The sequence below is a fragment of the Chiloscyllium plagiosum genome, unplaced genomic scaffold (genome assembly GCF_037043375.1).
Source record: "Chiloscyllium plagiosum isolate Xiang-an unplaced genomic scaffold, Cpla_swu_hap1 HiC_scaffold_12, whole genome shotgun sequence".
Taxonomy (NCBI): Eukaryota; Metazoa; Chordata; class Chondrichthyes; order Orectolobiformes; family Hemiscylliidae; genus Chiloscyllium; species Chiloscyllium plagiosum.
Genome location: NW_028270150.1, coordinates 100,744,722 through 100,757,506, shown reverse-complemented (window position 1 = coordinate 100,757,506; position 12,785 = coordinate 100,744,722). Strand labels below are relative to the sequence as shown.

The following is a 12,785-nucleotide window of genomic DNA, read 5'->3' as shown; positions in this document are numbered from 1 at the left end:
ACAGTGAATGCTCAGATTGTTAGTTGGAATAAGAAATCCCAATGTGGATGCATTATTGCAGTTTGGGAGCTTATCCTGTGTGACATGGGGCCACCAGTACCTTAATTGTGCAGCATTATCAAATAACCATTTATTAATCTCATGTAAATTCAAAATAAAATGAAAGATACAAGTTATTTTTAAAACTTGCAATGCAACAAATGATTCAAATCAGACATTTTACATGTCACTTCTCAGTGATTAAAAAAACACCTTTATTCATTCAACTGTCATGCACAACTGATAAATCATCATTCGTTGACTGGCACTGTTTAGAAACTATTACAGTTTTTCCATCTTTAATATTAAAGGAAACTAAAACTGCCTCTGATAAAACATACATTAATCACAGTCATGTTTTCGTGTCATAATATGGCATGTAGAACAACAGAATAATTTGCACTTGCTCTCCTGTTCACAGAACAAAACATTAAAAAAATCCTGTCTAGGGCTCTAAGATAACATTCTTTTCCAGAGGCTTTTCCTTCATTGCTCTCTGCATTAGATCCTGACCTTGAAGAGCATTCTCTACCAACTCCAGACATCTCAGTTTGGGAATGTCAGTTTAGTGTTTTGCAATCATTAAGTTCAAAGGGCCCAAACCTTTTTGGTGGCAGACCTTTTTTTTTAAATCCAACCAATTAAATTCCAATCCAGATTTCCAGAATTAAAAGACAGTCCAACCTTTTTCAGATTAATATTCACTCAGCTATTCAGGAAGATGATTTGTGAAAACTCACAGAACAACGAAACAGCTTACACTAAATCATTCAGGATCATCTTTTCACAAAAAGTCAGACTGTAAGGCAATTAGGCAAACGAAAATCTTTCACTGCATGTATCTGCGCTATTAAAATGAACATGTGCCTGAATTATCCACCCCAAGTTTACAGTGATCCTCTTTAGTTGAATGTCACAATCTACAACACAACATTTTGATATTTTTCATGAAGACTGAACTTACTGTAGGCATTATAGGCAGTTCTTTCAGATCATGAAGACATAACCTTGAATATCCCATTCAGCATTACTGACACTGGAGATGACTCATTCATTTTTTAAAAAGGTTCCTCTCGCAGCATATAAATATGATCAGACATAAACCATACACCTGTGTAGGGCACCTCCCTTTCCCTTACCACTATGTAAGCTTGATAGCAAATAAAATATATAGTGCAAATATTTTCAGACGTGTATATATAAAAGAGCAAAGAAACCCCTACAAACACACTTCAATTTCTATGCACTTTGAGTAAACAAAAAGCAAAATACTTGTAACAAATATATTTTTGGTACATGCCTTGATTTTGAAATTAGAAAAGCAACAACTTGACATTTTGCCCATGCACACTTAACAGGTATTTCATGTAAGTAAATAGTACACTAACATGGTTTCCCTTCTACCTAGTAGAGATACCACACGTGGGAAAGCTTCTCTTCACAAAGTGCTGGCTCTTTCAGCCAATTGCAAACTGGATGAATAAACAGAGTTATGTAACTAAAAGGACCTGAAGCATTACTGTAGCTGATAATGGTGCATGTGTTTTCACTGTGGTCCTCTGTCTGCTGGGTAATTCCTGTGTTAAAATAAAAAAAGGAATCTTACACTAGTTCTTGTGCACTTGTTCACCAATGGTCAGTTCTACCCTTCAGCAGCACTATAATGGCAATTTGTCATTGAGCTATGCAGTTAAATACATGTTTCTCCTGTATTGTATATAGCAAACGTTTTAAGCAATGTTGTGCTATTAAAACTAGTGAGGCAATTGCAAGATATTTAAATATGGTTAGAAAAGTATAAAAGCAGTTTTTAAACAAAAAAAAACCTAATATGCAAGAACAATTGCAGGTATTTTTAATCCTGCGTTTCAGATTAATATTACTCTATTACTGATATTCAGACTGTCTATCTGGACAGAGGCTGGTTTGCCAGACCTTCAGTTTTTGATGATTCGTGCTTTGAAGTGTCGTTTTCCATCCAAGTAAAGCATAGACTCTGTAGGAAGAAACCAGAATATCAAACCGTTGTATATAGTTGTAATCACAGATGCTGATGATCTCCAGTGGTACATCATTTTAAAAACAGAGGTGTGACAGTTAGGACAACTATTAATTTCAGGATGACACGACTCTTAAGATCAGTCTTTAATAATTTGTGAATGAACTCCCCTGGTCTTCCTTTCTAATCAGCCAACACAGTGTTCTGAATGCAGTTGATGAGATTGGTAGCCAGTGTTGCCCTGGACTGAACAAATCTATGTGCATGGTAACATGGTGGAGATCACGCTTCCACTTGTCTGTAAGGAAACTCCTGGGCAGTGTTCATTACCTACCTGCAAATACTATATCACTATGGAGGCATTCCTGAAATCTGTGACTAGTGTTGTACAAATGCATTGCCTTTCTTATTCCAAACCCAGAAACCCTGCAGGTCAATGCACCGGAGAGTATGATGTTGGTTTAAGCTCAGACATGCTTGGACAACCTTTGGTGTGGTTTTTTTTCCTGGGGATGATTGGGTGAAGGGTAGATTTTGCACAGAGCTGCAGGTACATAGTTTGGAATTTGGTTTCCTCAGATGAAACCATCATCTGTCTCTGCCCTTCTGTCTAGTAGTAATGTCAGAATTAAAGACTCCTGTATTGTAAGCATTCATGGTGTATTCAGACTCACCAGGTCCATTTCAGAGATCATGGAGCTTGCTGCTACACTGTTGACTCTTGAGGTGACTCTAAATATGGGGAATAAACATGGCCTTGCCTATTTCACCCTGAAAAATGTGTGACTGATAATGACCATGAAGTCCTCCTACACCATTTCATGTATGAAAGAGACTAATGTATTCATTACTTGAGAGTTAAGCTTTCTTGCCCCATCTCAGAAAATAAATAGAATTTAATTCCCCATGTTGTACTTCCTGCATTTCTCTCGGTATTGGATTGATATAAATGCTGCAGATTGGATCCTTAAGTTCCTACCACTAAAACAGGATACGATGATGCTAATGCCATTAAGCAGAGTGGGTAATGAAACTAAAATGCTAAGTAACTAACTTAATTTACAGGAAACCTTACTTAGCAACTGCCTCAAATTGTGCAAAATTACAATAGGAATCTGATCTCTCAGCTACATACATTGCAACGTGAACAAAATTGCTTCAAAACTAGGCACTGGGTTAGAATTATATACCTCCGTAGGTCTTGGGGATGACTTGCTTCACCTCTGTCTCACAACCAAAGGTGAAATGGAAAATATTGGTGGTGCTGTGCTCTTTTGTGAATGGGTCTACAACTTCACTGTGCACTCTGACCTGGATGTACTTATCTTCAGTGTAACAAACCTATAGATCGAAGAAATGACATTATTACAGGAAAAAAAAAACAAGACAGTTGGCTTTACTAGGCTTTATCACCCATTTTTTTACATAATTTTTTTTGAGATAGTTCTAACTGGCAATGATAAGATTTCAGCATAATACGTAAAAGAGAATAAACTGACAAACAAGCATGTTTCACTACAGAAAGGGCCGACTGGAACTAATTTGAGAAAGTTGCTCTATTTCGAAATGGATACTGAGGGGATGATTTTATCAATCTATTTCTGGATTAGTGGTGCTGGAAGAGCACAGCAGTTCAGTCTGCATCCGAGGAGCAGTAAAATCAACGTTTCGGGCAAAAGCCCTTCATCAGGAATAAAGGCAGAGAGCCTGAAGCGTGGAGAGATAAGCTAGGGGAGGGTGGGGGTGGGGAGAGAGTAGCATAGAGTACAATGGGTGAGTGGGGGAGGGGATGAAGGGGATAGGTCAGGCAGGAGGGTGGAGTGGATAGGTGGAAAAGAAGATAGGCAGGTAGGACAAGTCCGGACAAGTCATGGGGACAGTGCTGAGCTGGAGGTTTGGAACTAGGGTGAGGTGGGGGAAGGGGAAATGAGGAAACTGGTGAAGTCCACATTGATGCCCTGGGGTTGAAGTGTTCTGAGGCGGAAGATGAGGCGTTCTTCCTCCAGGCATCTGGTGGTGAGGGAGCGGCTGTGAAGGAGGCCCAGGACCTCCATGTCCTCGGCAGAGTGGGAGGGGGAGTTGAAATGTTGGGCCACGGGGCGGTTTGGTTGATTGGTGCGGGTGTCCCGGAGATGTTTCCTAAAGCGCTCTGCTAGGAGGCGCCCAGTCTCCCCAATGTAGAGGAGACCGCATCGGGAGCAACGGATACAATAGATGATATTGGTGGATTTGCAGGTAAAATTTTGATGGATGAGGAAGGCTCCTTTAGGGCCTTGGGTGGAGGTGAGGGAGGAGGTGTGGGCACAGGTTTTACAGTTCCTGTGGTGGCAGGGGAAGGTGCCAGGATGGGAGGATGGGTTGTAGGGGGGGCATGGACCTGACCAGGTAGTCACGGAGGGAACGGTCTTTGCGGAAGGCGGAAAGGGGTGGGGAGGGAAATATATCCCTGGTGGTGGGGTCTTTTTGGAGGTGGCGGAAATGTCGGCGGATGATTTGGTTTATGCGAAGGTTGGTAGGGTGGAAGGTGAGCACCAGGGGTGTTCTGTCCTTGTTACGGTTGGAGGGGTGGGGTCTGAGGTCGGAGGTGCAGGATGTGGACGCGATGCGTTGGAGGCCATCTTTAACCACGTGGGAAGGGAAATTGCGGTCTCTAAAGAAGGAGGCCATCTGGTATGTTCTGTGGTGGAACTGGTCCTCCTGGGAGCAGATACGGCGGAGGTGGAGGAATTGGGAATACGGGATGGCATTTTTGCAAGAGGTAGGGTGGGAAGAGGTGTAATCCAGGTAGCTGTGGAGTCGGTGGGTTTGTAAAAAATGTCAGTGTCAAGTCGGTCGTCACTGATGGAGATGGAGAGGTCCAGGAAGGGGAGGGAGGTGTCAGAGATGGTCCAGGTAAATTTAAGGTCAGGGTGGAATGTGTTGGTGAAGTTGACGAGGTGGCGCCAATGCAGTCATCAATGTAGCGGAGGAAGAGGTGAGGAGTGGTGCCGGTGTAATTACGGAAGATCGACTGCTCTACGTAGCCAACAAAGAGACAGGCATAGCTGGGGCCCATACGTGTGCCCATGGCTACCCCTTTGGTCTGGAGGAAGTAGGAGGATTTGAAGGAGAAATTGTTAAGGGTGAGGACCAGTTCGGCCAAACGAATGAGAGTGTCGGTGGAAGGGTACTGTTCGCGACGTCGGGAGAGGAAGAAACAGAGGGCTTGGAGGCCCTGGTCATGGCGGATGGAGGGATTGGATATCCATGGTGAAGATGAGGCGTTGGGGGCCGGGGAAACGGAAGTCTTGGAGGAGGTGGAGGGCGTGGGTGGTGTCTCGAACGTATGTGGGGAGTTCCTGGACTAGGGGAGTTAGGACAGTGTCGAAGTAGGTAGAGATGAGTTCAGTGGGGCAGGAGCATGCTGAGACAATGGGTCAGCCAGTGTGGTCAGGCTTGTGGATCTTGGGAAGGAGGTAGAACCGGGCAGTGCGGGGTTCCCGGACTATGAGGTTGGAAGCTGTGGATGGGAGATCTCCTGAGGTGATGAGGTTCTGTATGGTCTGGGAGATGATGGTTTGGTGATGTGGGGTGCGGTCATGGTCGAGAGGGCGGTAGGAAGAGGTGTCCTCGAGTTGGCGTTTGGCTTCAGCGGTGTAGAGGTCAGTGCGCCAGACTACCACTGCGCCCCCTTTATCCGCTGACTTGATGGTGAGGTTGGGATTGGAGCAGAGGGATTGGAGGGCTGCGCGTTGTGAGGGTGAGAGGTTGGAGTGGGGGAGGGGGGGGGAGACAGGTTGAGGCGGTTAATGTCCCGGCAGCAGTTGGAAGTGAAGAGGTCGAAGGCAGGTAATAGGCCAGCGCGGGGTGTCCAGGTGGATGCAGTGTGTTGGAGGTGGGCGAAGGGGTTCTCAGAAGGTGGGCGGGTGTCCTGATTGTGAAAGTAAGCTCGGAGGCGGAGGCGAAGGAAGAAGTGTTCGACGTCACGGCGTGTATTAAATTCATTGATGCATGGGCGGAGGGGGATGAAGGTGAGTCCTTTGCTGAGGACCAATCAACCACACCGCCCCGTGGCCCAACATTTCAACTCCCCCTCCCACTCTACCGAGGACATGGAGGTCCTGGGCCTCCTTCACCGCCGCTCCCTCACCACCAGACGCCTGGAGGAAGAACGCCTCATCTTCCGCCTCGGAACACTTCAACCCCAGGGCATCAATGTGGACTTCAACAGTATCCTCATTTCCCCTTCCCCCACCTCACCCTAGTTCCAAACTTCCAGCTCAGCACTGTCCCCATGACTTGTCCTACCTGCCTATCTTCTTTTCCACCTATCCACTCCACCCTCTCCTCCCTGACCTATCACCTTCATCCCCTCCCCCACTCACCAATTGTATTCTATGCTACTTTCTCCCCACCCTCACCCTCCTCTAGCTTATCTCTCCACACTTCAGGCTCTCTGCCTTTATTCCTGATGAAGGGCTTTTGCCCGAAACGTCGATTTTACTGCTCCTTGGATGCTGCCTGAACTGCTATGATCTTCCAGCACCACTAATCCAGAATCTGGTTTCCAGCATCTGCAGTCATTGTTTTTACCTTTATCAATCTGTACTTTTCCAGCAGGGGGCCTCTGTGCCAGCCACCCACATGGAAATAGTGGAAATAATTCCTATTTTTCTGCTTGTTCTGAAAGTGTGCAGCAGGTAAAATTAGCTGCCTAATGTCTTGCGTTCCTGATTTTTCAATAACGCAATGGCTTAACACCCAATGGCTCTCTTACGCTGCTGTTCACAGGTCTGGAACATAACCTCGGGGCCAGCATTCTGGAAAAATTCCATATTAACATATACTGACAGACATTGAGCATTCACCTCAGGGACCACTGCTGGCAGATTAAGTGGGACAAAGGAGAGGGTGCATTGGCGAGCAGAGCTAAACAGTATGACGTGCAAAATGGTGCTGGACAAAAGCATAGGGAGGCCTATGTCAAAGCTTAGATAATACAAATTCAGTGTCCTGTTACTCAGTAACTGGGAGTCACAAAGTGGAAGCTCTGTAAAAGCTGCAATGTTCCTCAGATGTTTATAGACCATTATGCATTGCTAGTTATTTCAAATCATGGAATTCCTACAGGGTGGAAGCAGACTATTCAGCCCATCAAGTTCACACCAACCTTCCAAAGAGCATCCCACCCAGACCCAACCCATACCCCTACCCCGTAACCATGCACTTGCCATGACTAATCCACCTGGCCTGCACATCCTTGGTCACCATGGCAATTTAGTATGGCAATCCATCTTGCCTACACATCTTTGGACTGTGGGAGGAAACCCACACACGAAAGGAGAGTATTTGCAAACCTCCCCAAGACTAGAATCAAACCTAACCACTGCTAACCACTGCGCTACTAGACTGCACTGTATGTGGATTTCATATCTGATTTACCCTAATTATAGCTCATGTGTTGTCCTGTTGCATAGCTACCTTCAAAGGAGATTAACTGGTCCCCAGTGTTGCTCTGCACTGTATTATTTATTGATACTCAGGCTGGAGATAGCTTACAATTGTTGAGAACAGTTGAAAAGGTTTGTTTTTAATCCATTTGAATGGCTGCAGAAGCAATACCAGCTTGAATTGGAGATTAATAAATCATTCAACAACTTCAACTAGCACATTGCACATGCTATGAAGCCAGCACAAATGGATCTTTCAGGGCAGGAGTTCAGTCTGCGGGTGATGGTCTGATCTGAATGGATACGGGCACACTGAGCTGTTGCCGATGTTCCCCTGTGGAGTAACTAGCTTCCACTTCCTGATGGCATTCTTTGAGGAGGTTGGTTTCCCTACAAACATCAGGAAGATCAACTAGGAGAAAGTGAAGACTGCAGGTGCTGGAGATATGAAGAGCTTTTGCCCAAACATAGATTTTCCTGCTCCTTGGATGCTGCCTGACCTGTTGTGCTTTACCACCGCTACACTCTCGATCAGGAAGATCAACATGTGTTGGCACAACATAACACTCAACAGGAGGACAGTGCACTACTGGCAACCAAACGGAGCAAAGTAGCAGGAGCCGATGGGATTTTCCTCAAATTCCTAAAGAATACTGGATCATATAGAATGAAGTGGCTAGCAAAGCAGTTTAACTGGTGATCTGTTGCACAGGCACATGTCAAACATCTGGCTACAAATCAAGGTAGTGGTCATTTCTAATTGAAGGAAGCCACTTCACAGTCATGCAGCTACCACACATCACCCTGCCCCTCAATAACAATATCCAGTCAGACCTGGATCACCTGCCATAAAACAGATTGATTCCCAGCCAGGAAACTGTAGTATCCTCCCCAATGTTTGAGCATTAGTCATTGTTGATCTGACCAGGTCCTGGCACAGAGCTCACACATCAAGGCCGCTTTCCATAGAGATTTGAAGACAGAAACTGAGTTTATTGACTTATCCTGTGACACAACTGACCAACTCCACAATCAGTGATCAGTGTACACCTCAGAGGTCAAATCAGTGACCCGCTTACAACCAACAGGGTGTACCAGGGAGCATCAACTCCCTTCAACATGACTTCCCTCACACAAAACTAGAGAAGTTGGCAAGTCAAAGAACTTCAGGGTAGAGAGGAGCAACACTCACTCAGCCTCTGGGAGCCTTCTTAACAAAATGGAGACTGTGCCTAAACACTGCAAAGAATCTTGTTTCAGCCTCCCTCCTCATCAACTCTAGGGTCAGGGAAGAACTTCATGTCCAGTTCTGTGGCTGACCATTCAAGGTAATGTGGCACTGAAACATTCAATGAGCTTTTAATACTGCTCCTGATATCTACATTGAGTTATACAGATGTACAATCCAAACAGACCCTTTGGTCCAACTTGTCCATGCAAAGCAAACATCCTAAATTACTTTAGGCCCATTTATATAAGAACATAAGAAATAGGAGCAGGAATAGGCCTTCTGGCCCTTCAAGCCTGCTCTGCCATTCAATGGCTGATCTTTTTGTGGACTCAGTTCCAATTATCATGTAGATTAAAATCCCGCATGATAATTGCCATACCATTTTTACAGGCATTAATTATTGCCCACTTGTTTATTTCCCACTCCAACGTGATATTATTTGGTGGCCTACAGACTACGTCTATCAGTGAACATTTTCTTCTTAGAATTTCTAACTTCCACCTAAATGGATTCAATCTTATTCTCCATAGAACCTATATTATCTCTCAGCACCGCCCTGATGTCGTCCTTGAATATCAGAGCTACACCACCTCCCTGACATTCCTGTCTGTCCTTCCATATAGTCTAATACCTCGAGATATTTAACTCCCAGTTGTGACCATCCTATAACCATGTATCCGTAATGGCTACTAAATCATATTCATTTGCGATGATTTGTGCTGTTAACTCATTGACCTTGTTAAGAATGCTACGAGCATTCAGGTAAAGTGCCCTTATGCTAGCTTTCTAACCCTCAGGATCTAATAGTATCACCCGAGATACCTTTCCTTTTAATTTCTTTCACAGTCTGCCTTGTACTTAAACTCTCCTGCACACACGCTAACCTGCTGCTTACCTTTTCGTTTATCGTACTTCCTGTTATTTTCCCTTTCCCTATCCCCCGACTCATTAGTTTAAAGTCCTAATGACCACCCTTATTTATCCCTTTCGCCAGGACATTGGTTCCGGATCAGTTCAGGTGGAGACCATCCCATCAGTACAGATCCCAGTGGTTCCAAAACTGGTGCCAATACCCCATGAAATGGAACCGCTCTTCCCCATACCACTCCCTTAGCCATGTGTTTACTTCCCTAATTTTCTTGTCCCTAAGCCAGTTTGCATGTGGCTCAGACGGTAATCTGGAGATTATGACCATCGAGGACCTGCTCCTTAATTTCGCTCCTGGTGCTTGATAATCCCCAAACAGGTCCTCCATCCTAGCCTTGCCTATGTTGTTAGTCCCAATGTGGGCCAAAACAACTAGATCCTCCCCCTCCCCCCTCCCACTCCAATATCCATTCAAACTGGTCAGGGATGTCCTGCACCCTGGCACCGGGCAGGTAACACACCATGCGGGACTCCCGATTCGACTTGCAAAGGATACTATATATCTCCCTAATTATAGAATCCCTGATAACTAACACTTGTCTTTTTGCTCCCCACCTCTTGAATGACCTTATGCACCATGGTGCCATGGTCAGCTGGCACATCCTGCCCGAAGCCCTTTTCCTCCTCCATACAGGGAGCAAGTACCTCATACCTGTTGGATAAGGTCAAAAGCTGAGGCTCATCCATTCCTGAACTCAGGATCCCCCTGCCTGCCTCACTTGCAATCACACCCTGCTGTCCCTGATCACTGCCTGAATTTGAATTACTTAATCTCCCAGGTGGGACTGCCTCCTGAAACAAAGTGCCCAGGTAACTCCCCCTCCCGGATGTGCCGCGTGTTTGAAGCTCAGAGTCCAGATCATCAACTCTGAGCCGGAGTTCCTCCAGCAACCAACACTTGCTGCAGATGTGCTCACTACTGTTCACAATGGGAACAGCCAGCTCCCACATCATGCAGCTACAGCACATCACCTGCCCAGCCATCTCTACTAACTTTATTGATGTTTACAAATTAATGAGTTAACTAATTTCTAACACTTCTCCATGCTCTTTTTCAAATAATCAAATAATAAATAAATGAAAAAGAATTTTTTTCAACCAATCATGATAAAAAAGAAATAGAAAAGCCTTACCTTATCAACACACCAGTCTTTTTTGTCAGTAAGAGGAGGTTGGGTGAGAGAGTGTCTTGGGTTCAGCTGCTGCCCAAATATATCAGTTCACTTACCTTCCCAGAGTGCAATTCGACCGCTCCCGCTGCTGCTGCAAAATGGAGGCCGCTGACTCACGAGATAAGTCCATTTTAGAGGGATATTTACCTTCCCGGCAGCACCCTCCTCGCTCTCACCACTCCCACTGCTGCTGTATTTGCCAGCATTTGGTCAATATCCCTCTAAACCTTCCCTGTTCAGCGAAAACAGCCCCAGCCTATTCAGCCTCTCCCTCTGGCTCAAACCCTCCAATCCCGGCAACATCCTTGTAAATCTTTTCTGAATCCTCTCAAGCGTCAGACGTCTTTCCTGTAGCAGAGAGACCAGAACTGAATGTGGTAGCCCAGAAGTAGCCTAACCAATGTCCCGTAAAGCTGCAACATAACTTCCCGATTCCTTTGCATACACACATTACAGATGAAGACACTTATGTATCTGGGCACAAATTAAGCAATTTGGAAGAAAACTGCACCTCACTACCTCAGTGTGACATGCAGCAGGAGATAAAACTCAGTAAGATCGGACCTTTCTAGGAGAAAGTGAGGACTGCAGTTGCTGGAGATCAGAGCTAAAATGCGTTGCTGGAAAAGCGCAGCAGGTCAGGCAGCATCCAAGGAGCAGGAGAATCGACGTTTCGGACATGAGCCCTTCTTCAGGAATGAGGAAAGTGTGCCCAGCAGGCTAAGATAAAAGGTAGGGAGGAGGGACTTGGGGGATAGGCGTTGGAAATGCGATAGGTGGAAGAAGGTTAAGGTGAGGGTGATAGGCCGGAGTGGGGGTGGGGGTGGGGACAGGGGTGAAGAGGTCAGGAAGAAGATTGCAGGTTAGGAAGGTGGTGCTGAGTTCGAGGGTTGGGACTGAGGCAAGGTGGGGGGGAGGGGAAATGAGGAAACTAGAGAAATCTGAGTTCATCCCTTGTGTTTGGAGGGTTCCTAGGCAGAAGATGAGGTGCTCTTCCTCCAACCGTCGTGTTGCTATGGTCTGGCGATGGAGGAGTCCAAGGATCTGCATGACCTTGATGGAATGGGAGGGGGAGTTAAAGTGTTGAGCCACAGGGTGGTTGGGTTGGTTGGTCCGGGAGTCCCAGAGGTGCTCTCTGAAACGTTCCGCAAGTAGGCGACCTGTCTCCCCAATATAGAGGAAGCCACATCGGGTGCAGCGGATGCAGTAAATGATGTGTGTGGAGGTGCAGGTTAATTTGTGGCGGATATGGAAGTATCCCTTGGGGCCTTGGAGAGAAATAAGGGGGGAGGTGTGGGCGCAAGTTTTGCATTTCTTGCGGTTGCAGGGGAAGGTGCCGGGAGTGGAGGTTGGGTCGGTGGGGGATGTGGACCTGACGAGGGAGTCACGGAGGGAGTGGTCTTTTCGGAACGCTGGTAGGGGAGGGGAGGGAAATTTATCCCTGGTGGTGGGGTCCGTTTGGAGGTGGCGGAAATGACGACGGGTGATACGCTGTACATGGAGATTGGTGGGGTGGTAGGTGAGGACCAGTGGGGTTCTGTTCTGGTGGCGATTGGAGAGGCGGGGCTCAAGGGCGGAGGAGCGGGAAGTGGAGGAGATGCGGTGAAGGGCATCGTCGACCACGTCTGGGGGGAAATTGCGGTCCTTGAAGAAGGAGGTCATTTGGGTTGTACGGTTTTGGAACTGGTCCTCCTGGGAGCAGATGCGGCGGAGTCGAAGGAATTGGGAGAATGGGATGGCGTTTTTACAGGGGGCAGGGTGGGAGGAGGTGTAGTCTAGGTAGCTGTGGGAGTCAGTCGGTTTATAGTAAATGTCCGTGTTGATTCGGTCGCCCGAGATAGAAATGGAGAGGTCTAGGAAGGGGAGGGAGGAGTCTGAGACGGTCCAGGTAAATTTGAGGTCGGGGTGGAAGGCGTTGGTAAAGTGGATGAACTGTTCAACCTCCTCGTGGGAGCACGAGGCAGCGCCGATAGTCATCGATGTAGCGG

At 46.4% G+C, this 12,785-nt stretch overlaps 1 protein-coding gene across 4 annotated transcripts in view; it reads right to left on the bottom strand.

Annotated features, from left to right (window-relative positions):
- Positions 1-230: 230 nt before the first annotated feature.
- The window catches only part of acot9.1 (acyl-CoA thioesterase 9, tandem duplicate 1), a 78,124-nt gene continuing 65,569 nt past the window's right edge, over positions 231-12,785 (bottom strand). For 3 of the 4 annotated variants that reach the window (XM_043700254.2, XM_043700256.2, XM_043700257.2), the window contains 2 exons: positions 3,229-3,379; positions 231-2,035 (listed from right to left, as the gene is read on the bottom strand). In XM_043700254.2, the coding sequence (XP_043556189.1) occupies positions 1,977-2,035; positions 3,229-3,379 (210 nt within the window). In that variant the 3' untranslated portion in view covers positions 231-1,976. The remainder of the gene's footprint in view (positions 2,036-3,228; positions 3,380-12,785) is intronic. The other variant, XM_043700255.2, reaches the window with a different exon arrangement.